The sequence below is a fragment of the Sturnus vulgaris genome, chromosome 3, assembly GCF_052056855.1.
Source record: "Sturnus vulgaris isolate bStuVul1 chromosome 3, bStuVul1.hap1, whole genome shotgun sequence".
Classification (NCBI taxonomy): domain Eukaryota; kingdom Metazoa; phylum Chordata; class Aves; order Passeriformes; family Sturnidae; genus Sturnus; species Sturnus vulgaris.
In genome coordinates, this window is record NC_142245.1 from 20,384,108 (window position 1) to 20,411,479 (window position 27,372).

General features: G+C 38.3%; 1 protein-coding gene across 1 annotated transcript; it reads right to left on the reverse strand.

Annotated features, from left to right (window-relative positions):
• Positions 1-618: 618 nt before the first annotated feature.
• On the reverse strand, positions 619-27,110 carry LYPLAL1 (lysophospholipase like 1). Its single transcript, XM_014876917.2, has 5 exons — positions 26,967-27,110; positions 22,742-22,841; positions 11,781-11,950; positions 1,491-1,606; positions 619-875 (listed from the first exon to the last, which is right to left on the reverse strand). Exons 1-5 carry the CDS (start codon positions 27,049-27,051, stop codon positions 636-638), a joined length of 711 nt encoding a protein of 236 aa, XP_014732403.2. The 5' UTR covers positions 27,052-27,110; the 3' UTR covers positions 619-635.
• Positions 27,111-27,372: the final 262 nt, after the last annotated feature.

Genomic DNA, 27,372 nt, shown 5'->3' on the forward strand with positions numbered 1-27,372 from the left:
ATAACACAAACTTGATTTTTTTTTTCAGATGACATACAGCTCTGCTTTGAGAGCCGTGTGCAAATTTGAATTTGCAATTGCATTTGCAATTGCTTTTGCAATTTTGTTCCCACATGCTGAGAATTCAGCTGAAGCCAATACAGTTCCTCTCACTAAACTAACTTGAATAGATGGATGCATTTCTACAAGTAAAACTGCATTATTTTAATAATTGGACTTTTTTTTGTTGTAATGCCATTGGGAACAACCATGCCACTGTTTATTTTTCCATCTCAGAACACCTTCCTGCCCAAACCCCCCACCCTCCCCCCGCAAATAAATTACCTAGGAGATTCACAGCAATGCTTCCTGAATATTGCTTTGATTATTTAGTAATGTTTTTAATATTATCAGTCATTATTTTTTGTAGAATTATGCATGCTTAAAAACTGGACAAGAAAACAGAAAAAGAAACCCATATAATAAAGTGAGGTTTAGTGGTCAGTACCGTTTTTCTACCACTTATGTGAACTTTATGGAATATAAAAGTGTCTGCCTGAAGCTGTGCTTATATAAGGGATATGGGACACCTATATATATGTCACACATGATTTTAAAACTATAAAAAATCAGAAAGTGTGAGGTTGGATCTTGGTTTATTCATTTGCCTTTGGTGCTTCAACAGGCAATTTCTTTACAATCCAGGATTTTAATTTTTCTATTTCAGTTCTGTTCAGCTCATGATTCAGGTTTGGAAAAGTATGAAGTGATGCTGATACTCCCAGAGACTTTAACATCTTGTTGGTCTCTTCACCCCATGAGTACAGAACTAGTTCATCAGCAGTTCCATGGCACTGAAATAATTCTGGAAGGGCACTTTCATTTCTTTTCAAAGCCTAGATAGAAAGGAGACATTGTCAGACATACTGCCAAGAATTTTTAAAGAATATTTACAATTACATGGTGACAATTTATTGCACTTACTGATCTACATTTTAAGGGTCATATTGTACTATCTTCATAGAAGTAAAAAAGGAAATACTGGAAAAAACTGCCCTTCAAATTCCAATACAACAACTTTTGACAAATGATAGAGTTTCCTATAACGTCTATACCCCTCTCCAAATAAGAGAAACAGAAAAAATTCATGACAGCAAATGGATCTCGTGGGTATTATAATGCATCACACATTTTCAAAGAATGTTTCAAAGAAAGTTATGCTTATACAGACTCTTTAACAATTAAGGACAACTAGTAAAGCATTTCATTTGTTCATCTCCTTCTACACTTTAATATTGCACTGTCTGTGCAAGAAAGCACAATAAAACGTTATTTAAAGACAGCTTTAAAGCCTTGCTTTCCTAATATTTTGATTATCTATTTCCCAGAAATGGCATAAATTTAGAATATGAATCAACTGCCTCAGATGTATAAACATGTATACTGAATTTTAATCAGCATGTTTTCCATGTAGCTATGCAGGTTTTCTGTAACATCTACTACACACTCACCTGGTAAACAGCAGAGTCTTTATTGAGAAAACTAGACAAGGCAAAGACTCCTGCCAGATCCTGATGAAACCTATATGCCAAATGCATCGCCATTCCACCTCCCATCGAAAAGCCTCCTAGGATGCAACAAAAGAAACAAAGATTGGATTTTTCTATGTCTTTGTAACCCAATGTAAAATTTATTATCTTCAGAATAGTTTCTTTTATGCATAATACAACAAAAAACCCATCTTGAGTATCACAAAGGTTACAATGATTTTAGAATCACAGATCACTTAGGTTGGAAAAAGATCTCTAAGTTCATCAAGCCCAACCTATGAGCTAACACCACCTTGTCAAGTAGACCACTGCACCAAATTCCACATTCAGTCATTTCTTGAACACCTCCAGGGACAGTGACTCCAGCACCTCCCTGGACAGCCTATTCCACTGTTTAACAACCTTTCTGTGAAGAAATTCCTTCTGACATCCAACCTGAACCTTATGTGGCATAGCTTGATGTTTAAATCAAAGCATGACACAATTAAGACACTGGACAGCTAAAGCAGTGCTGAAGATTCATTACTGACAGAGGACAAAAAGGAAAGGCCAAAATGCCATCACTTCAGAAGCCATTTGTGTATGGTCCCTACCAGGCAGCTGAACACTGTGGCCATATAAACTCTGACATTAATGAAGGAGAACTCTGTGAACAGGTAATCTACTTTTTGTATTCAAGTCATTTCTCCCCTAGGCTAGCAGGGGAACATTCACACATGAAAGATCTCTATTGTACATAATCAGTGAGCATTCACAATAAACTAGCATTGAGGATATTTTTGTTGTTATACCTTGGGAAATATAACAAATAGGAACAAAATACAATGTACTCCCCCTGAGCTCTAACAGGACCTCTGAATTAATACCTCCTGTGATCCATATGTCTCTTCAACTACACTAATTCCTCACCCTCAGGGTAAGATAATTCCTCAGGGATGATTTTTATATGACAAATGCTTATTCATTAGGAAAGAAATCCAGACTACCACATTACTTCACAAGGACACAGTACACAGGCCTTTATATTGACTGTATCCAGATAATGACTAGAGTGAAGTTTCCTTTACTTTCTTATGAACAGTCTGGTCACTTATTTAATTTCCTTTTGATCATTCTGAAGAATGTTGTCATCCCTAAACCCCAAAAGAAGCACTTGCACCCTAAGAGACCATTTTGCATTTGCTTACAAATAAATACAGACAATGCTCTGTCAACATGTAAAATGAAGTTCATTTTAAGCATTTCAGATTACAGGAAGAAAAGTTGCATTGAAAAGTCATTACTAGTTTGTAAATGATTTAATCTTAAAATTTTGTACCCAGTTAGTCACAATCTGGCACACCGTCTGCAATTACTCACCAGCAGTCTTTGACAATGCAGTCACCTTCTGTTTAGAAGAATATTAGGTAATGGTTCTTTCATGTGGCTCATACTACTACAAGAAAATGCAATACAAAGGACTAGCTCTTTGAATTTGATTTGCATTTTCACCTGAAGTTTATCACCTGATACCACAACAATCTCCGAGTAAATGCCATATGGCAAATGCTTCAAAAACAGTTTGAATAATCATTTATAGATGCAGACTATTTTTTTAATTACAAGAACCATTTCAGTGTATGTTTGACATAACACATAAAAAACATTCTCAGTCAAGAACTTCTACAAGAATTAAAATTTTGGATGAAGGAAAAATAAGAGGCAGATATTACACAAAACAAACGTATGAAATGACGGAGTGTAAACAAAATACAAAAGTATATGTATACAGATGATCTCAGCATGAAGAATACATAAACTGTACAGCATTGCTGAGCAGATCACGTCAGGAGTGTTAGACAAAAATCAAAATGACACAGCAACATTTCATCCTTAGATGGGCAGAACACTGCAAGGTCTTCACCAATCTACTTCCAAGACACACAAAGACAGTGCACAAAAGTTCACAGTTTGCCAGTAGGTTTTACATTTAAAAGCATGTTCACTTTCAGTTTTCCCCTCATAGCTGTTTTAACGAGAACTGTGATTAATGCTTCACAACAGGTATGCATGGTTAGCTGACAATGCTCAGGATGCCAGTTCAGGAAAGCACCTAACTCTTTGTGTTAACTTCCCTGACTCACAAAGGACGTTTTATGTGTAGACTAATAGGGGAGCACATGCAAAAGACTCAATTATCTAAAATACTTTCAGTTGCAGAGAAAGTTCACTCAAGGATGCATTTATGACCTCAAATCTGCTTCAGTCTAGTGCTGATTTTTATGTAACACCCCTCTGCAATTAAAAGAAAGCTGCTTGTGACTCCCCTTGATAGCTGAGAAAGATCTGCTGAAATCACACAATTGTCACACTTCCAAATTAAAGAATTTGAATCAGAAGGAAACTCCCATGCAATGTTTTATTAAAAATAAAGCATTATTTTCTGTAATATAATCTGTAGCTAAATTCAAGTAATCTCAGGCACAGGATGATGTAACACAATGTGAACAAAAACTGAATTTCTCATACGGAATTTATTCGTGATTGAACAAAACAGAAACCTTCACCACAGCTGCCATTTTTCAGTGATAGAACATTCCTTTCAGAACTTGTAAATGGCCTTAGGAGTCTTTTAAACAAAACTCTAGCTCACTTTTACAAAAGATCTTGATTTGTATTAATTTGCTTCCCATTTAATAATCTGGTCCATGATGACACTTGAACATTATATGGGATTCAGGAAACAAAGTATTTACTGCCAAACTTTGGCTTTATTTATTTCTTTGTACTTTTTCTAAAAATGTCTGTGTTTGCATCTCAGAAAAGACTAACTTTATTATCCAGCACAAAGGTTTATTTTGTATCTCCTGTCCTATATACATAAGAGAATGCTAAAAACTGCCTTTGCCCCAACGCATCACTTTCATGGCTGCAATGACCTATTCCTGAATTCAGAAAGTTCTTCAGGTGTTCAGTCTTCTTTTCAGAAAAAATAGCTCTTTAGCACACACAGGTTGGACATTGCCAAGTGCATCCTGACTCATATAGATCTAACTCTAAAATGCCTCAGTCCATTTGTCATAATGATTATGGAATCAGGAAATAACAAACATCACTTTTTCACTCTTTTCAGTAAAACTTAAAAACGTGCTCAAAGCTGCTTGCCATACTAGAAATCACAGCCATGGGGGAAAAACTGCTATGAATCACATCAAGTGCACAAATTTTGAAGAAAAAAGGAACAGGAGAAGCTAAACCCCAGACTTTGATGAGATTAGGATTTGGACTTGGGTGCAGGGGTGCAGTTTGGGGTGTTTGTTTTAAGCAATATTTCTTCATTAGTTTCTCTGTAGTAGTTGTTCCTCATCTTTCCTGCATTTCTTCGTGTTTGTCAGTACAGTAACAAAGTGGCAAGAAATTAATTCTCCAGCACACAGTGCCTGTGCCAGCACAGCACAAGACAAACACTCTTCTGTTGTACAAGGCTACACCAGCAGTTAGAAATTGTCTTGGCCTGTTCTGTTATTATTACAATACATTACATACTCTTGCCTCCTTTTCATTCCATTCTCACAGCATTTTTTATTCTCAATTTCTCCTTTTTTAGTATTTCAACTTTGAGTTGCTTTAATCAGTTTGTTATCAGGAATTTCTCCCTAAAGCTACATTCCAGTTTACTTTTCCCTCTCCCTAGGGACTTTGTGATTTACCTTCCATTAAGGGTAACAGCATAACCTTGTTCTACCCATCATCTGCAAAGAAGGTTTCTGTTTTGACCTTCCATTTTCATCAATGAATGGAAGTATTATATATATTTAACAGTGTTCACAAATAAGTATCAGCAAAGAGTACAAATGCCAGTGGAACAGCAAATTCCCTTCTCCACAGAACTCCCTGAACACTGCTCCTGTGTTAAGTGCTCAAACATGCACTTTGTCTCAAGTGAATTTCCTCACAGCAGTGATTTTCCCCTTTTAATCTCTTCATGAAACTTCATCAAACAAAACCCTTGCACACCAACAGAACTGCCATGAACGGTTTCCACCTTTGATAGCCTTGTTATTCTGGTTGTTACTTAGTCTTTACAAGAGCAGAAAACTTGAGAGTCTTTACAAGAACAAAGGCAACTTCCCTTGAGTGGGTCAGCCACTTGCTCTCTTTAGGAACATGAATCAATTTGCTCCCCAACTTTCTCACCAGTCAAAAGACATTTTGAAAGCTTATTTAAGTGGTACGAGTTTTACCATTTTCTTGTAAAAACAAGTGTACAGTTGTTTCTAACATATCAACTCACAGTAAAACCAGAAGCAGTTACACTTTTATTTTCAACTGTTACAGGCAATAGAGAAGAAGCCAGCATGTGTACCTAAGGGGTTGTAATTTTTAACATTTTTTATTATTTTATATTTTATATTTTTATTATTTTTATTTTAGAAAAATAAAATCCATGAAAAGCCTCAAATCAATTTTTATTAAGATGTTACTCTGCCAATCTATGGCTTGCTTCATTTACCCAGTGTGTTTTCTTGGTTGCTTCTAGAGAGGATGACAGCACTGCCCTGCTGCAACACTTACCTGTCATTTTTACAGTCAGGATAACTGCACAACATGGGAAAAAGGAAGAGAATAACCTATCCTTTATGCTCACAGTATTTGTGACCGTAAACTGAATCACAGAAAGTGAAAAATAGCTCTCTAAAGCAAAGAGTAGTGAAGCACAGAAAGGTTGTTGCTCTGCAGAGCTGTGAACCTTCTGTCAGCAGAGATCTTTCAGAAGTCAGAAAAGCAATGGTAAGGATTTGCCTAAATAGAGCTGAGCCTGCACTGGCACATGACAATGGAATAGCAAATGTTGTGAAGTCTCACTGTTCTACGATTCTGTTGGCACAACTGTGAAGAAAGTACAGGTTAATTTGTACCCTGTGGCACGTCTGCACATCTAAAAGCCCATCCATCCATTTAATCTTGCACTGAATTCAGGTATTTATTAAAGATGAGTAAAGACATGTTTTGAACAGAGTTCCTAGTAAGTCTGAAAAGACCAGAACTTGATTAACTTTATAATTATTTTCTTACCGAAGTCATTATATGTGATGACCATATCATGACTGAATTTTTTTTTTTTAGTTTACTGATGTGAGTCTTGTTTACTCCTAATCTACACTATCATTTGCTAACCCTGTCATTTACCATACTGAGAATGTGCCACCTTTCAGAGTCTTTAGATACATTGACACTATCAAATGCTGAGAAACAAAGTAACAAGTAATGGACTACTCTTGGTTAAAATTAGCATTGTAGCTCCTACTGAAAGACGTATAAAAGAAACAGAAAGATTCATTTGTTAATGTCTCTTTTTACTTCCTGATGTGTGAGCTAGAGTAGCAGAGATCTAAAAGAGAAACATGGTCAGTTCAGATACAAAAAAACCCCCAAATACAAGAGGTGCAAACACTTACCCAAAAGTATAAATGCAATGAAAATTTACACTGATAGACTGAAAATTAATAAAATGTTGCAGGTATTATGGGGCAGATGGACTAACAGTAGTGCTTTGATCCCAGCATCTCAGGGGCAATTTAAATTGACCACAAAGCCATGTAATGGGAGGTCCAGAAAGAGAAATCTCATTTGAATTGCAGTGACAAACAGCAAAAAGATCCATGAATTTACTCTGTAAGAACAAGGCAGTAAGTACCTCTTAACGGAAGACAATGTCCTCCTAATAAATACAGAAGATCCAAGATAGGATGAGTGACAGCAAAAGGCTTAGAAGCCAAAACCATAAAATGACCATAAAATGCCAAGATTGTGGGTGAAATAGTTTGCTCAACACTTTAACAATTTATTGATGGAAGTTTTTATCTTCACATATTTATAGGATCTGCTCTCTGGGGTGTCAAAGCCAAGATATTCCTTCCCCCCCATCCCATTCTCACACACACTGAGAGAGAAGGAAATGCTAATATTTACAAGAAGCACAGAGCTTTCATGGTACTTCCACTGTGGTTCAGTAGCTATGCAAGAAGTCTAGCAATAAACAAAAAGTGGCTGTGTGTGTCGTGTTATTGTTACAGCACAAGGGGTCAGGAATCATGCATGTGTTTTTTGGCATTTAGTCAAATCTACAGGACTGTTATGGAAAGTTTATTTTCGCTGGCTGCTTACACGAGTGACTACAGGTGGCAGAGACCAACGTGCTTGGATCAGCACTTCTGCACTACACAAAAAGTGACCTGTGAAAGCAGGAAAGCAGTGCTAAATTAAGAATAAAAAAAAGAACAAAAACACTGCCTTTCACCAAAGTGTAGCTGACTACAGTGAGCCCTATCAAAATGCTCAAAAAATGAGAGGACCATTTCTTTCAAGAGCTTTTAACATATTCTTGAATAAGATTGTTGACATCTTAAACAGTTTTCACTGAAGTGACTTATTTTACAGTGCACTATCACTATGGAAGCAGTTTAAAAAGCCCAAAACAACAGAACAACCAACAGAAGAAAACAAAAAACAAAACCACTACCACCTGAAAAACCAACTGAGCTCTAGATAGAAAAAGCAATTATTGTCCCACATTTTAAACTGTGGCTTGTTTGGCCCATTTAGCAATGAATTCAGGCATTTTTAAAGAAAGGATACTATCAAAGCTCCAAGTGCCAGAATTTGACTAAATTTATAACACTCTTTTATCTCCAAAGTCAATACAAACCTACTTACAGGACTATTTACAAGGCATGCTTTAGCCAGGAAGACCAGTAAGAGTAACTCAACAAGAATGTCTGGCTAAAAACTAAGTACCATTATCAAATTCTGGGGGTTATATAATTATTTTTTTAATAATTATGTATTGCTGTTAGTCTCCCTTCCTTCCTCCTCCAAGGTCAGGGGAAATAAAGCTTAATCAGAAGTCTACTTCCTTCAAAAGATTTGAGTTAAAAGGAAAGCAACTCATGAAACTGTTAGGAGATAGGAACGGGTAGATGAACCATGTCACAAAATTAATAGGGATGTTTTAAAAATAAGACTTCCTTTAGATCCAGTAAACTAAGTAATTTATTTCTTTAGAAGTAGATTCATAGAGCAGCTGTTAAAAGCAAAGCTGCACCAGCATTTTTCTTGATAAAGAAGAGAGGAGTGGCACTGTACACCCTGGACTCCATCCTCATTTTTAGAGTTCTGATCTGCAAGCAGTCATTTGTGAATTTCAGAGGTATCGAAGCAAACAACGCAGGCTATAATTTCTTTCAGAGAAAATGCTCTTACTGTCCCACTCTCCTGAGACTTCTGGAAAGTCTGAAGGGCTCAAGAAGGGGAATCATCCCCCAGAACACCAGGGCTACTAATTTTCCATGTTTGAGCTCCTCCCTGTCTTTTCCCACTCGCTCACCTTTGCAGTGGTCCCTCAGATCTTGCCTTCTTATCCCACGCCTCTGAGCTGTCAGCAGCTGCCCACCTTCCTTCTTTCCTAACACCTCGCTCACCCTCATCCAACAATATCTGACACTCACCCTTAGCCTCGGTAATTTCTAGTCTTCTATTCCATATAAAACCATAACCTTCAATCTTGTTACGCTCCTCATAGTAATTTTGTTTTCTTTCCAGTCATTAAAACTCCCACTTACTACAAAATGGTCACTCAACCCAATTCTCCTTCAACCTTTTAAGGCGGATTGCATTCCCTCTAAGTACCTTCATATGACTGCTCTGCTCTTTGGTTTCTGTGACCCTCCCCAAAAAGGCCCCCCCTGTTCTTCAGAGACTCCCAAGTTCTCCAGTTGCTTTTCTCAACTATTTTGTCTCTGTTTCTCATAAGAAGACATATACCAGTTATTCCCATTATGGATCTCCAACATGACTCAATAGCACTGAATGCACTATGAATTCATAGCAAAATTTCACCCTGGTTTCCCCTGCTATAAATATTTTATTTTTTCCTTTACCTCACTGCCTCCTCCTACTCCATGGTACCAGCAGTGACAAACCCACTGTCTGCACACCACCTGTTACCTTAGGCCTCATCTTCTTGTACCAGATGGATATTCCTCACATTTTCAAAGAGAAATATAAAAAGATCTGATAGAACTTAATTATCTGACATTCTAAGCAAGTAACCAACCTTCCATTATCTCCTGTACACCAATCTCCTAAACCCAAAAAAATTTCAGGCCAGACATTTCTACTTTCTGAGTGGACATTACAGTTTGGCGCAGACATATGGAATTGACCTTATATTTTTCTTTTGATCAAAAAATCATAGAATGGTTTGGGCTGGGAAAAACTCTAAAGATCATTTGGTTTCAACCCCCTGCCATGGGCAGGAAGTCCTTCCACCAGACCAGGTTCCTCAGGGCCCCATCTAACCTGGCCTTGAACACTACTGGGGATGGATATCCCCAGTCTCTCTGGGCAATCTGTTCCAGTGTGTCATCACCCTCAAAGTAATGAATTTCTTTCTAATATCTAATCTAAGCCTACACTCTTTCAGTCTAAAGCCATTCCACCTTGTCCTATCATTACATGGCCTTTAAAAATCTCTCCCCAGCTTTCTTGTGGCCCCCTTTAGGTATTGGAAGGTGCTGCAAGATCTCCCCAGAGCCTTCTGCTCTCCAGGCTGAATACTATAAATCTGCAGAGTGCCATTACAAAAGTCCTAATTTCCTATAAGAAAGAATGCCAGAAGATGGGCAATTATTTGCACAAAGTCCTATCTAAGACAATTAATGCCACTTTTATGCATAGAGACCTTAGAGGATCTCTAAGCTTCATTCTTCACTGCATCACACACTGGTTAATCATCAAAATAGCACAGAAAAGGCACAAAGTTCTTGTGGAAGAACACTTAATCTTGTACAGCCACAAGTGATACAATTTTCCACTACCAAGTTTCTTATGCATCCACATGAATCCCCCTCTGTACTTTGGACAAAGTAACTCAGGGCTGCCTTATTTTGCTTCTTGCATAAATATTGGACTCAACCACAAGGATGTATGCTTGTAGTCTCTATCAGGTGGGGAAGCAGAGCTCTCAAGAGTGACAAAACAAGTACAGTTATTTCTGGTTTATATGTGAGGAATGCAAACACATGGAGATGGGGACTTCCAAAGAATCTACGGGATGAAACACTCAGTGCATGCCAACTTCCTTACTCTGCTTATGACTTGGAAAACAACCTTCATACTTTGCAGTCTGGATATTTCTAATTTTGAAGGCTACAGAGGAAAGGAAAACAGCCTAGTAGCACACTGGATCTGTACATAGAGCATCTCCCAGCTTGCTCAACAGCAAAGCACCTGCACTTCTCCAGCTGCTTCCAAGCCAGCAGGTGTAACAACACAGGAAAGACAGATCAAAGGGAATCTGTTGACAGCCATCCAAAACAATGCACTCTGCAGCCAGGGCAATGAGCCAGAAAGGGAAAGCAAGCAAAGGTCTTCACAGAGCAATATGGGGCTGGACCAGGAAAACACACCAAGTTGAATGGAAGTGGCTTGACCATGCAAATTTTGACAGCATGACTCAGTTGGACGTAAATTTATAAGATCCCACTTTAAGAGTTTTTTCCCCCAACCTGAAATAGTTTGTGGTCTAGAGATAGGACAGGGAGCCAAGGACTTGAGAATTCTCATTCCCTGTCTGCCATAAGCTATTTCATCACCTTTAACTCCTGTACCTCAATATCCCACCATCTATTTCACTGAAGTACTGTGGAAGCTATTGAAAATTTGTGGAAAGAGAAATAAAGATAGACACATATGAACTATTACAACTAATACTTCATTTGTTATCAAATGTTAACATTTAGTGCTATGTAACATGCACATTTTTCCTGCATGAATTAATTTAACCAAAATGATTAGAGCAGTAAGGAAAAGTTCATGATTATTTATACACTACATCTCCATTCTCCAAAATGCACGTCATTTTTGGAAAGTGTACTTTTCCATCCTTGAAAAGGGCTTAAAGGAAATAGTAAAACTATGTACTTCTCAAAGTAAATCACTGCCTGCTCTATTTTAAATAATGATTACAAATGACTGTTGACAATAAAAACAGTTTTACATTTTGAGGATAATGCTTACAGTTAGCCACGTTCCCCACCTGATATGGGTTTAAATAAGGATTCAGTATTGCTGAGGATTGGCTACTGAAAAGGCTGTTCAGCAGTTTCAAGCCATGAACATGACCCTTCAGGATAGAGCAAATTCAAAGAAGATGATCTCTTAACCATTAAGAAACCATTAGAATAAACACATTATAAATAAATCTCTTACCTATGAGTATCCTGTTCTTGGCAATGCCATTCTTAACCTCATCATTGATCAGGTCAGTAAGGCCCTGGCACATGGAATCAATGCTTTCAATGTGTTCAGGACAGTCATTACAGATCTTATACCTGTCAAACCACACATTGGAAAAGGCTCCTTTCATAGGTGTATATGGCCTGGAGTGGTAGAAGGAAAGAAAACAAATGATTAACCAAGCACAGGATCAAAAGCTTTGAGCATATGTAATAAATTTTAAAAAATTCAGTATATATCCAGCAAAGGAGAAAATAAACCTCTCTGAGGTCTAACTCCATTTACATCCAGTCACACTGCATTTCCTTGCATTGAAATCATGGTCCTTCAAGAATGAAGCCAGCATTTGGAAGCTATGCAAAATGCAATTTTCAGCCAGTTCAATATTAAGGTTGGTTAGGTCAGCTAAGCATTTTAAATCTTAAACCTGTCAAGAGGTTCTTAATCCTAAACAAAGTTAGGTTTGAAATCCACGCTGGAACATGACAAACTGAAGTAACTTCTAAACAAGACAGCTTTGCAGGGGCTAACTTTATGGAATTCAATTGCCTAATTCTTGATAAAACTGACGGGGGATGGATATTATGAACCTCTAGGTATTAAAATCTCCTGCCAGTTTTTCTTTTTGTCAAATAAACACAGCCATCCTCATCTTAATGGGGCAGGTATCTCATAAACATAACTGAAAGAAATGCCATGTGCTGGACTGATGCACAAGTGAGAGATAGGATACTCCCCACCATGATACTCTGTTGTGGCAATGTTATTTTAAGTGTATCAACAGGCTGCCCAAACCTTAAATAATCATGAAACCTTCAATTCAAAGAAGCCTTTTCTTTGGTTTTAAATAAAGATGATTAATAGAGCCCTGAAATCCCAAGAAAGGTGATCTAATTGCTTTGCAATGGCTCTTCAAAATCTTACAAAACATACTGCTATGAGATCGATCATCTCAAACAAAGCCCCTTGAAACCCTTATTTGCTATGCTCATCCATGGCAAATTCTTCATTTCTACATAAGCTTAGATCGGATTACAGTCATCGTCCACAAAACAGACAGCTTTTGATACATTTCTGGATGGGAACACACTGAAAATGCTAAAGTTGACTTCTGTGCTGTCTCTGGAATTTTTTCAATACTAGAATAAAACAAAAGCACAAGTAACCTAAAATGAGAAAGCCATTAATTCAGTTATTCTTAATGAAGGAACAAATTCTGCCTTTATTAACACCAGAGAGGCTTCACATATGTAAACAGATTTTTCTAAACCATACTGCCACGAGGATGAATGTTCAAGATAATACTATTTGCACTATTAGGTCATAAAAAGTAAAAAATGAGAGAACATGGGTTTTCTTCTGCCTGCTGTCATGAACACAAAAAAAATAGTCCATGGCTTAAAAAGCTGGTAAGAAAAATATACTGAAAGAGGCAACAAACAGCGACAGATAGGTACAAACAGAAACACTACAGGTTCATCTTTCTCAGCAGAGCTTCACAGTACCTAAAATGTACCATTACTGAAAGTGCCATACAATATATGGTCAAGTGCCTTAAGTAACCCAACCCCTAATTTCCTCAATTCAAAACAAACTATATACTTAAGCACCAGAATTTAAAAAATTGAGCTATTAGTTTTCAAGGTAGCCCTTACCTGTCCACTAAAAAGTTAACTCCAAAATTAAAGGAAATTCAGTGGAAATATCTTGTATACCCAGCAACCTAAAGCTATGCTTAAAAATAGTATTTAAATGCTTTTGCTTTTTTTTATTGTCTTCTCTTTAGAATTCTGTCTCCAGGATTCTTCCCAAATGAATTGATCAACTCCTTTAAGAAATGAGATTACAAATATCTAATTCACAAAAGTCAGTTTCTAAGTGGAGACATTCCAGTCAAATCTATCAAGAGCAGAATCAACTTCCAGTTCTGGAAGTCACTTGGACAATGTGATGTACAACAGATGAAATGCCTGGGCAAACAGCATTTAATCCATGATTTTAGTTTCTCTCAAACACTTTTACATCAATCCTGGTTAAAATGCTTAGCAGCCAGAGTGCTTCATTTTCTAGTAAAATCAGAGTACCTAATATTTGTGTAAGATAAGATGTGAAAGGTTTTAGTATTACTACAGCAGGTTGACCTGGATTTACTTTTACAGCATGTTGACGTCCAGGATTTTTACGGAATAAAGATACATAAATATACAGCATTATGGCAATTTACTTTTACATTCCATAAATATTAAAACATGTTTCCCCACAACTAAATGACAAGATCATGACATTTCAAACAGGTCAAAATTCATCATGAGATTATAATACTTGATCAGATGTTGAAATTCAGGACTTCTACCTGCTGTCTTTGCAAATTCTTCATAAGACAGATGAAAGACCAATGTCTTTCACGCCCACAGACCCCCTAGCAAACAGACTTACAGCTGCCTCAAAAGCATTCTTGATTTCTCAGAAATGCATTAAAAATAACCTTTACATAAAAGCTGAGAAGTAAGATTCTTTTAATGGTTCACTCAACTGGCACATCTGTTTTAGTCATTCACCTTTTTCTTTAAATAATCCCTTTATTAGCTGGCACACTACAACTCAGACATTACCACGGTAAACAAATATGTTTGGCATGGAACCATATGTACAGCTCCAAGAATACAGCACCAAATTTTTCATACAATTAAACCACAAAAAAAAAAATCCCTATGTTAGTGACATGAGAAGCTGGAGTGAAATATGCAAGAGCAAAAAAAAAAAAATAGAGTGGAGTGGAAACTCCATCCAACAAGATCAACATGGTCAGTTAAGGACAATGTCAGACCAAGTAATCAGCTTTAAGTTTGGAAATTTTTTTTGCTTTTCTAAGTTTAATTAAATGCCTCACTTGCTTTATTCTCTTTGAAAAATGATACTAGAAATAAGGCTCTGTGTCTCTAATACTGTGTGTTGTTGAAAGTGGGAATGAAAATATAGAGTCCTTGAAGTCATGTGGGCATTTTTTCCTATTTGGTTTTAGGGGGTGTGCATGAGTAAGTTTTGCTTGTTCTGGAGCACACAAAAGATTCAAATCCATATAAGAAAATAAGAATCAAGAATCCTCTCTCTGGGTAGATCCAGCTTTCAAACTTGTATCCATTTTTAAGAGATAGTTGAAAGACAGTTCAATTTGTACGAATTTCTCTTGTAACAGTAAAAAGTTAGGAGAACCGATAGCAAAGGAGACATGGCTAATATCAAACATAGTTTATAAAACTACAGGAATTAGGAGGATTAGAATCCCTAAAATGCTTCCCAACATCCTCAAATCACTCTAAATCATGTTTTCTGATTATAGCTCCTATTTGTAACGGTGTCATTGTAGATCAATACAACTCTTGCATGAGAGTGCAGTCTCAAGATCCTACATAATACTTCAATGTCTTAAAAGGAAAATATATCCTGCAATATCTTTGTACTTATGTACTTATCATCTTTCCATCTCAGAAGTTATTTTCACTGTTGATTTCACTGCAAAGTTTCAAAACAATACATATCATTACAGATTTTACAAACTCAAGATATATTAGCCTCTGCTGACCTGCGTTCTGTAGTAATTAAGAAAACATGATGAAAGTAGGTAGCAGCAACACCATCTATTTTCACCTTTCTGATGCATGAATATATCCTCTAGAGCTTCCTACTCATGTTTAGAATTGTGCCAGCTAGCCTGAAATGATCTTAACAGAAGTGGAGAGCAACCCAATGATCTAAACAAGGTTCAAATTCAGATCTCAAACCACGGCAAATTCCATCTCCAAAATGATGCTATTAGCATAGTGATTCACATAAAACTACAGGTGGTTTTGTTCATTATCCAATAAATCACTGTCCCTATCCAACATTTTAAGTTAGAAGACAAGCCAGCAGTTCTAGCTGCTATAAATAAGAGTAGAAGACAGCACATTGATAAACAGCAAATATTCTTCCCCCAACTCTTTCTCCTGATGCACAATTGCATCACTGCTTTCATGCTCAGCACTATGATCAGCCTGCATTAGCAGACACTTAAACCCAGACCACTGGTGCTGGCTCACAGGCTTCCAGACAGAACTTCCCAAAATTTCAGACAGAACTGGAAATTCATAGTGAAGTCGGGCTTCAAGATCGAAATAAAGACAAAGATAAAAATTACTGAAATCCTCACATTTTTTTGCTTCTCAAAGCCATCTCCTCTCAGTTAGGAGGTACAGCCTCTCGAATTGTAATGTTGTCTTTCAGAAGACTGTACACCTCTCTGAAAAAAATCTACAGGGCACACTACCACAGCAATTCTACATTGCTCTAGTGTGACTCCAGCTGGAGAACTACATCCAGTCCTGGAATCCTCAGAACAGGAAAGACATGGACCTGTTGGGGCAGATCCAGAGGGGGGCCACAAAAACAATCAGATCACCTCTCCTCACAAAGAAAGGCTGAGAGAGTTGGCTTTGCTCAGCCTGGAGGAGATAAGGCTGCAGGGAGACCTTACTGAAGCCTTCAAGGGGCTATAAAAAAGATGGGAACACACTTCTTAGTGGGATCTGTTCCAACGGGACAAGCAGGAATGACTTTCAATTTAAAGTGTTGGATTTAGACAAGATATAAGGAAGACTGGGTTTTACAATAAGGGTGCTGAAACACCAATATAGGTTGCACAGAGGTGGTAGATGCCCCACCTCTGGAAACGTTTAAGGACAGGTTGGATGGGATTCCAAGCAACATGATGTCCCTGCTCATTGTTGGGGGCGTTACACTAGATGACCTTGAAAGGTCCCTTCCAATCCAAAATATTGAGTCGTTCTAAATGCAAGTCTTGACTCTCTTAAAGCTGATTGCAGGTTTTTTGAATGAAAGCAAGTTACTCCCTAATCCCAAATTCTCTCATGGCATAATATCACTGCTGAATTTCAGTACTGCATTTTAACAGAAAATTTACGTCCAAAATATGATTTTTCCCACTGTCTACTTGAATCAGAAAGCAAATTTTAAAATAAATGGGGAGGAAAGCAGAGAATCCAGCTAGTCAAATAAGAAGTACAAATTGGAAACTCTGGTCCAAGGTACATCTTGTGTTAAAACTGAGGGTCAATGTATCTTAACAATGAAGCTTTGTGGTATGGTAACAGAGCACATGATGTGTCCAAAATTCAAGCAGCTTTAACTTAGAACTATACTTAAAAAAAAAAACACCAAAAGGAAGGTAAGAGTCAGCTCCATGAGGAACAATTTTGGCTGTTCTCCAGAAAAGGCTGTGCCTGTTCACCCAACCACATGCAAATGGTTTTGATAGAGTTGTTCTGGATGCCCATTGTCTGAAATGAGAGCTGACTGAGCTGGTACAGAACTGTTACCTGAAGAAATACTATGCTGACAGCTTTTGTTACTTGAGACAAATCTTATTCATTCAAGGCAAAGAGAGCTGCAATAGAGACCGGCATAAAACTCAGTGGGAGAAATTAAGTTTGCTTCTGTTTCTTTGTTTCTGTTGATTTGCTGGGTTGGTTTTGTTGTTTGGGGGATTTTTTTGGAGATGGTAATGTAAACTCTGGGGATTGGTACTAATCAGAGAACAGCAATGATTTTATGGTCGAAAAGATCATAAAAGACCTTTAATACACACTGCCAGTTCCTCAGCAACCAATAGTGGGTGCCTTATAAATTCACTGAAAGAAAGTGGCAAGAGGCAAACCAGGGTCCAATCTGCATCAGTTGTCTATTATGGGGTCTGAAAGGCACTCTGGGATTCAAAGTGGCATCTTTCACAATCTGGTGGCAAACAACACTGGGGATGGATAAATGACACTAGCTAAGCACAGAAACCCTTGAAAAGAAGTAAAGCAAGAGGACAGAATGGCCAGTAACTTAGAAATCCACAGCTAGCTGGAAGGGTGATATAAAAACTGCTGTTTCCAATTCTTCTGTACTGGAAAAGGCTTGAAAGAAGAAAAACAAGATGAAGGATCCCTAAGACCACAATGTAGTAAAAAAAATGTAGTAAAAAAAAAAAATCAAAGATTATTTCCATCTTGTTCTAATTTGTTTTCCCCAAGCATGACTACAGTTATCTCAAGTGCTTACTGCATCCCACGTGCTGTTTAGCACCTGATGTAAGCACTAGATATATGCAGTTTTCCTCACCTAATTCCAGAGTAGAAATAAAAGGAAAATACAAAGTTTATCCAAGCATACTTCAAGCACTATTATGCAGAGCATGTTGAATTTTTACTTAAAGGAGATGAAAGAACCACCCCATGATACCAACCCAAACCTTTCCCATTTCTCCCTCAAGCTCCCACCTTTAAAAAAGACTCCTTTGTGTTCAATTTATGAATGAGGGTAGGGCTTACAAAAGTCAAGGATTAATAACGTTTGCTTGAGCCAAAAACAGTACGATAGGCCCTGTGCACGCTCCCCTCCAATCCATCTCAAGTCCGAGCTGCAGTAACTCCTGCTGCTTTTCCAATCCGAGGCCTCTCACAGGCACAGGCTGCCAGTGGAGCTGAGTGGTGCCAAACTGTCTGGTGGTTTTGTGAAGAGCCAGATGGGGACTATGGTGAGATGAAGCTGATTTCCACCCATGAGCTAAGAAAAGATGTGAATTTAGGTGAAAAGATGGAGTAGTGGGCCTTTTAGTCCTTACCATCCACATAAAGATAATGGAAATTAGAATAAATTGGGCCCCCCCACCCCAGACAACAAGTTCTGCAGAGACTTACATCCCACAGAAGGGTTTGTTGAGTGAAAGTCAAAAAGATCCATAAAATAGCCAAAGTAGTATTTATAGTTGATTTTCTGACTTGCAAAAGAGGAGGACTGTCACAATGGAATGCAAGACAATGCAAAGAATCTTTGGCCTAGATTTTTTTCAGGGAATTATAGAAGGCAAGGTATATGCATTAAAACAAGCAGAGCCTAAATGGTTTTAAATTTACCACGTTAGCTCCTGCAATGCCAATTTAAACTATCACTTTCTATTAAAAAAATAAAAGTTTAAATTGGGTGGTATTCAGTTCTGATTTAGAAACTCAATAGAAACCTAATGTTTAAGGCACAGTTGTAGCAGCTGAAACAGTATTTAAAGTTGTAGGCATCCTGACCCAAATAAAAAGGGAAAAAGGAAACCCTTTCCTTTAAAACTATTAGTGTAGACGTGGCTTTAGGGATTGCATCAGCTACTAGGGCTCCAATTTGAGCTTTTTTTTTTTTTAAGATATATATTAGCATTACAATGGAGAGAAAATAGAATTCTGTTGCATTTAACAAGTTTAATCCATATGCAAAAGCACTAATCTTGACAGAAAGCTACATACAGTTAAAACAAGTTCTCTACTCAATTTTAAGTATCCCAGTAGACTATATTACAGAAAAAAACCCAAACCTCCGAGCAATGTGTAAAATTTTTAATTTATAAAGCAAAATTTGCATACTCCAGGTAAATGCACATAATTTCCAAACATATTCCAAATTCAGGTGGAATCATCAAGCCTTTGAATTCACATATTTTTTCCGTTTTTATCTAAGCATGCTTTTTACCATATGCGGTTTCCTTAGTATTTTTGCAAGTTTTTCTTTTTTAACTGCAAATTTCACTATCCACATTCTGTTATTTTTGTTCAGGAAACAACCAAATATGACACTCACTGCACTCTCCAATGTGATGGGGGATAAGTGTGACAAAATGCTGCCAACACTGCCTATCCAGGGGGCATCAGCTGATTGCCCTCTGTACAAACCCTGAATGTCACAAAAATTATTAAAGAAAAGCATATATCTTTTATAAAAAGAAGTGATTTTTTATAGAGTCCTATAGAGAAGAATAAAAAACAGTTTTATAAAATGTAGTTCAGTAACATTCCATTGCTTTTACCCATAATCTTCTCTAGTGTTTGCCGAAATCAATGTTAGTGAAGCCAAAGAACATATTTCAGAATTCTTCCCGATTATATGCTGGACTGTTTTTCCAAAATAATTTTCAAATACATTGACTCTTGAATCAAAACATGTCTGAACCTCTGATTCTCTATAAATTAAAAATATGCATGTTTCAGCACCTGGGATAAAATCTAAACAAAACATAAGTATAACCCAAGTCCTTCTTTCACAAAAAAAACCCCGAAAAATGCGATGTTGTGCTGAAAATTGTGAATTCCACTGCTTTTCAAAACTCTGTTGAATTGACATAAAGAATGTATAAGACCATATCTATGGATCTATCAGCAGAATAATTTCCATCAAAAATGTGAGAAGGTATTCCCCACCTGCAGTTTTTCCTGCCAAAGCCCCCAGCTTTGCAGTTATGTCATCAAACCTGCTTTTACTGGCATAACTACTTCGACAGAGAACACTCAATGTGCATGTGCAAAGTTATCCTGGAAAAGACAGGAGCTCAGAGCATGCAGTACATCCACACTAACAGTACTTTGCCAGAAGAGCACATTAGCCAATCCTAGGAGGGTGCTGCCAAGCTTCAAGCTTTTCTTTGATTTCATCATCAGCACAAGAACCTGCAGGCAAGTTTTGCACTGACAGTGCAGTGGCAGGTTAGAGACTCACACAGGCTCTCAGCAGCCTGACTTTCAGCCAGTACATTCCTCAGCCTCTATGTGGGCAAAGAACCTGGTTTCAGAATCTTCTCTAATCGCTCAGCTATAGGTGTCATTAACAAGGATGCTGAATTCCTCCCCTGCTGCCAGAAACATTTTGAATTCTTATCAAAGCAGATATGTATATAAACATACAAATACATAAAACTGACATATATATTCAAGTTTAATTACTTTAATGTCTGCCATTTAAGTGTGGAAGTTCTGGGCCTTGCTTTTATTTTCTGTGAAGGAAAGGAAGGCAACTGTTACAAAACCATTTCAAAAAAAAGCATAGTGTAGTTTGTTTTTGAATACCAAAACAATGTGAAATACGTCTGTAAACGCTTCGTTATTTTGGTTTCAACCAATGACATGTATCATCACAAACTTTAGCATTGCTGCAAACAGTGGCAAACAGTGCTTAGGAGCATCTGTTTTATTTTACTGTGTCAGCTAGGGCTGTTTATCAGCAACAGAGGGCTGTACACAAGAGTGCTTTGCAAGTTAAACAGTGTTGGTATTTTATATTCTTTGAATATACAACTTTTCTGTTTTGCTAAAAGCCACTTCTGAATCAGCTTATGACTTTACCTGCTCTAGAAAAGAACAAGAGTAACCTCAGCTTTAAAAGAGAGATAAATAAACTGTGAATTCACATATTTTAATAACAAAAGTATCTTATCACCTGTTTACCAAAGTACTGAAATTCTGAGTCATAAGATAAAAACAAATTCCTTCGTTTAAATCAGGAGATCTTGCTGGTTAATAATTCGTACATCGTTCACAGGTTACTACATCTGTAGTTACCCAAAGAAATCAGAACAAATAAGAAAAGGACTGGACCTCAGCAGGGAAGTGGGATGGAAAAGTGAAGCACTGGCCCAGCAGATGTGGTCTGAGGTGCTTTGGCTGCATATAACATGGGAAGGAAAATAATTTCCCAGGGGAGCAACTCCTCCTGCATTTCCCAGTATCTGCTGTGCTGATAGGGAAGCAGTGGAGCCCCTCAGCATGTGGTGTGCTGCTGATGACTCTAGCATCATTTTAGCCTGTCCTCAGTGAACTAACAAGCACATTATTTACAGAAAATGGGATTCACTCCTTGCTAACCCAGAACACACTGCTTCAAAGGCTTGAAAGCCTTTCAAAGGCCCCACTCACGGCCTTGATTTTTCTGTAACACAGTGGGTACATTCACAGTCTCTCAGTTGCTTTTCCTGCCTAAGTAGACCATAAAGAATACATGGTCAAGGAAAAGGTTTTTTTTTTTCATGTACTAGTGAGTGCCAGACAAAATCTGTAAGAACAAGTATATACCCTCCAAGAATTTGTTTTCTGACTTTGAAACCTCTGTACCTGAAAAGTCTGTGTCACTATTTCTTTTCCTTTCAGCATTCATCCACATTTATGCACAAATTCAGAAAGAAACTCAACCCCATTACCTTTCAAGGAAGTATTTTCCTCATTTAGAGCCACAGACACCTTAAAATTGCATTAAGAAAAATTAAACACCTCTGAAATTTAGTATTACATATTTAATATATGTTACATACATAATATATGTAAATAATTATATATTCTACATTTAATATTATCTTTGGATAGCTAAGTATGGGGGTAGGTGTCCAACTTATGGCCTCTAGGTTTGACTGCATAAACTTTCAAATTCTTTCAGGAAAAAAATTTAATTTATATTTCCATCTACGACTGAACACACAGTGTCATTTAACGTCATTACGTTCATTAAAGTCATTAAAGTCATTTAAAGACTTGAGCTTACAGCAAATGTTAAACTCAATTCTCTTTGAAATAGCTGGGCCAGAATTCAAACAAGAAGTAAAGTGAATTTTTGAATTCTCAGTCCCTTCTCCAGGAGCTGAAGATCTTTGACATCCTATTTGCCAAAATGACCGACCACCCTCAGTACTGAAACCTGGCATTAAATACAGCATGGTATTTTAATAGTTGGTATATGGGAGTTATTATGGATAGGATTGTGATCTGGATGATGACTCTCTAATGCCACTAAAACACACATTACAGGATGATCTGCTACTTATATGAAGGAAATGGACAGCTACTATGAGGACAATACCCAAATTTCAACTAGAGGCTGTGACTTCTGGGAAACATTTAGAGTCTTAACCACTTACAATCACAGCTCCTGGACAACAACGCATAGTTGAGCTTCAGTTTTGTCAAAAAGCATATACATGAGAAAGAAGAAAGAACTGTTAAGACAATCTGTACCAATATCCAGAACTGCATTTTACAGCCCTGGAACAGAAGGATTTAATCCTATAATTACAATATATTAAATGGTACCTGGCAGGAGCCGTTGGGTAAATTACTTTTATATGTTGGAATGCCATGTCTTGATTCAAAATTTGTCTTATCCATGCTCTTGCTCCTTGGCCAGTATCACCTGTATGACACAGAAGAGTACAAGAATTCGTTTGTGCATTTAGCAAGAAAATTATACAATGTCAAATATACTTCAGATTAACTTAATTTAAAATTATGAAGTTAATACACTAAAATGTGTTAAAAGAACTAAAAAATAACTTTCTAGAACAACTTCAGTCCCCATTCCAATGGACTCAAAACTTTCTAGAAAAAGACTAAAGTCTAAGACTTAAGAGATCCCACAACATAAGTTTAATCAATACTTTACTACATTCAATGACTTAAGTATCTCCCAAGCAGACACAAGACCTTATCTCTTACTTACAGTTTACCGTATTTGCTTTTAAGTGATAAGACAAAAATCTTGATGACTATCTTAAAAAGTGAAGCAAAATAACTGTTGCTCCCCTTAGAAAAGTTAATTACTTTTACTAGAGAATTTTATGTTAACCCACTTCAGAATCCAGTAAAGAAGATCTTCACATTTAATTATGCTAACATTGCACACAGGCTTTAAGGGAAAAAGACAATTTGCAAAGAGATAGGTTCAGTTAAAATATCTAGCAGACTCAAAAAAACCTTAACCACACAGTTCTGTTTGAAAACTAGTCGAGATGCACTCTCAATCTGTTTTTTTTCCTAGTCTTACCAATGCAGCCTGTGGCCAAAATCCCTGCAGACTGAAGTGCTACATACAGAATGAATTCTTCTGTAGACAGTATTTGCTCCTTTTAAACAAATATACATATATACAAATAAATATATATAAACACATATATATATATACACCAGACAATGTCTCCAGCTTGTCTTTGCACCACTGGTATCTTCAACCATAGCTTCACTGCCACCTCTCTGAAGAGCAGGGTCCTCAGTGTAATATAATACTTCAAGCTTAAGGAAACTAGTCCATCAAGGAATATCGTTTACAGTAGAAGGATGTTCAACCTAAAAAATTGAGTGGGGGCTCAGCAAACTGGAATTTCATTACTGCCACTCATGCCATAGGACTTCAGTCTTTCTCGAAGTTGAGGTTCCCACATATTATCAGCTCAAACTGCTAATATTCTCTATTTTTTTAGCTCAGGTTGTTTGGTTTGACTTTAAAACTCACCCCATTCTTTTCAATAAAATGGCCAATCCAAAAGAAAAAAAATTCACTGTCCTTAGCCAGGCACATTACGTGGGCTCATCTGAACAATGCCACATGAATATACCAATTCATTGTCAAAATTACTATAATTCCCCAATGGAGAAAATCTGCTCTTAAGCACTCTAACAAAATTCAGTGGTTTTTATTTACAAACATAATTAATGTACCTTCAAAATTAAAACAGAAGGCAAGAAGGAGTCGAACCCAGCAATTTTTTTCCTGTTGAGCACAATTAGCATAACTAGAACTAACTGGTCTCTGACCTAAACACTCCACATGACAAATAAAAAACAGGATTGCAAAACACAAATCTTATCCTGTGCTAAGTTAAACAGTAAAATCAAAGTTACCTCCTTAACTGGATGCTTCAGAACACAATCCCACAAGCACTTTGCTTATGCAAGTACTGTGGTCTCAAGTCCAAACCTCTCTGATTCTTCACACTCTTGCCATACAAGGGTTTCCTCAAGGCTGTTGTCACCTCACTTATAAACAACGTATTTTAGGAAGGCTTGAACTAACATTTTTTTTCCCCTATAGACTGCATTTTGTTTTCAGTTAGAAAGCCAAGGTCTAGGCCTTGCAAATACTTGCTCAGAATGAACCCTCAGGTAAGTCAACGAACTCTCTGAATGATTACACAATTGGGACTTAGGTCTCTACAAATTCCTTAATGATGTAGGATAAATCATTATTCTATTATTTATTCACACCTCTTAAACTTCCCAAAGATCTGCAGATACATTTACTGTTATTGAAGACAAATTGCCCATGAAAAGGTCACAGAAAACTCAGCAAGAGAAAATTTAACTGTGACCTTCTGTATGTCAAGAACCATCATGGTCCAAATGCTACTCCAACATGTGAGCACTTGTATGGTCAGATAAAATATTTTGATTTGCTAGGAACAGAACAGGAAGGAAAAGAGGAGACTGTGACATCAAACAAAATCCAAAAACCTCCTCAAATGCTAGTCTTTCATCATTATATGTTCTGAATACTACAAAAAGAAGCAAATGATGGGTGATTCTGCTTTGAGTTAGTTTACAAACTGAAAAAGACTCATGGCAGCTATATTACCTTCTTCTCCCTCCTCAAATAAAATGTTACTTTCTTTCCTTTCAAATATAGTTTGCATTTCCAAGTTTTCTTTCTGTGCAAAATTTAAATTTAACATGTAACATAATTAGGAAAAATTTGTTCACCAAAAGGGCTTTCAAGCTGGCTGCCGAGGAAAGTCACTGAGTCACCATCCCTGGAGGTATTTAAAGATGTGTAGATGTGGCACTTAAGGACATGGTTTAGTGGTGGACTTGGCAGCGTGTGGTTAATGGTTGGACTCGATGTTCTAGAAGGTCTTTTCCAGCCTGTGATTCTGTGCTTGTTACAACATGCAAAGTTGTAATCCTCAGCCTAAAAAGCTATTACATAGTTGCTATGTCCATTTGCCTTCCCTGCCAAGCTACCAAATGGAACCTCTACCGAAATCTGATGCACAGTATCCAGATTGTTCTAACATTTTTCTACACCATTTTGCACTTACATTCTACACTTGTTATAGTTTGTCTAGAGCAAGCATTATGAACAAAATGGATTTATGCCATTTGACTGCCACTTTCCATCACAAGTGCTGTACAAAAAGTTTACAACTCAGGTTTACAGGCCCACAGCAACAGCACTGTGGCAACTCCTGTTTTAAATTCTATTCTGTGAAGCTGCTAGAAACCAAATAAAACCACCCCATTACAGACATTATGAACAAAATCATCCTGAAAAAAAAAATTGTAGAGTACTTTAACCACATGTGGAATCAACCTCTAACCATAACCTTCTCCTACTCCTCCAAGATTAGAGAAAATTATTTCCTCAAGCATTATAGCATTAGCCTTAACAAAGAGAGCTGAACACATAAACTTTCACTTTCATTCTTTCACTCACAGAATTTTTAAAAAGCAAAATTAAACTAGATTCATGAAACTTAGTTAATTAATTCATTAATTAATGAAACTAATTTAGTATGGACACACATCTTTGTTAAACTTAATAGAAGCTAAAAGCAAAAGTAAGCTAAAGACAGGGAAAGTGTTGAGCATGTTGCCATATGCACATGGGCAGCTCAGTAGTATTGATTCTCAAGGCCTTGATCTAGCAAAGACCTATTCTTTTTTTAATGTCATGTGGACCTTGCTATTGTTATTTAGCTCATTAGAATTAACTTTTAAGGAATTAAACCCAACAAAACACATGCTCCCTTCCTGCCCTCAGGCCGGTCGCTGATGTAGGTAACTCTCAGCTGCAGAGGGTGGCCATGAAGCCAGTCTGGACACGGACAGAGCCCTTCTGATCAACAAGAAGTCGGTAAATGAACACTGGCTTTTAAAGGGTGCCAACGTTATTCTAATGCCGATTCTAATACAGCAAGAACCACTTTAACTGTGAGAGTTCATCCTCTGAATGTGGCTGCCCTCTGAGAGGGGCAATTTAGGGAGTAACAGGACTCGAGGAAACGGCACGAAGCGTAAGGTCAGGTAGCACGGAAAGGTTTTTCACCCAGAGGGAGGCCGGGCACAGGAACAGCTCCCCAGGGAAGTGGTCACAGCACCAGGCAGCGTGGCAGAGCCCACGAAGCCTTTGGACAGTGCTCCCAGGTACGCGGTGTGACTCTGGGGGTGTCCTGGGCAGGGCCAGGAGCTGGCCTGATGTGAAGATCCTGATGTGCCCCTTCCACCTGAGCGTGTCCTGTGATCTCCTGGAACGCGTGTGCTCTCACGGAAGCCGGTCAGCTGCGAGCCGTCCCTGTGGGGCCCTCTCCGGGCACCCTCGCACGGCCCCGCCGCCCTCCGCCTCCCCTGCCGGGCCCAGCAGGGCAGGGCAGGGCCGAGCCGCGGGGACAGGGTCACCCCAAAGCCCTGCCCCAGCCCTGCGGCCGCCGCGCCCACCCCGCCCGGCCCTGCCCGCTGCACGGGGAGAGAAGGGAGGGAAGGCAGGCACCTGAGCCGTGCAGGAAGATGAGGGAGGCGGTGTGCCTGCCCGCGGGGGACACCACGCTCCGCTGCAGCGCGGCGGGCGCCGCCATGGCCAGCGCTCTCCTCCTCCTCCTCCTCCGGGCCAGCCCTGCCGGTTCCGGGCCTGCGATGGCCCTGTCTCCGCCCCCAGCGCCTCCGCTCCGGCACCCCGGCTCTCCTGGCGCCCAGATGGGAGAGCTCTCTCTCGGGAGGCTGCGCTTGGTTAGCAAAGGTTGTTTAGAGGCGGCGCGGGCTCGCTCCGGACGCCGCGTTTAGCGGTGCCCTGGGACAGAGCCCACCCCTGTGGTGTCACACGTGAGCGAGAGAAACCCCCTGAGGCGTGTGCCCCGGTGGACTCTCTGCTTTTATTCGAATGAAGTTGCAGGATTCTT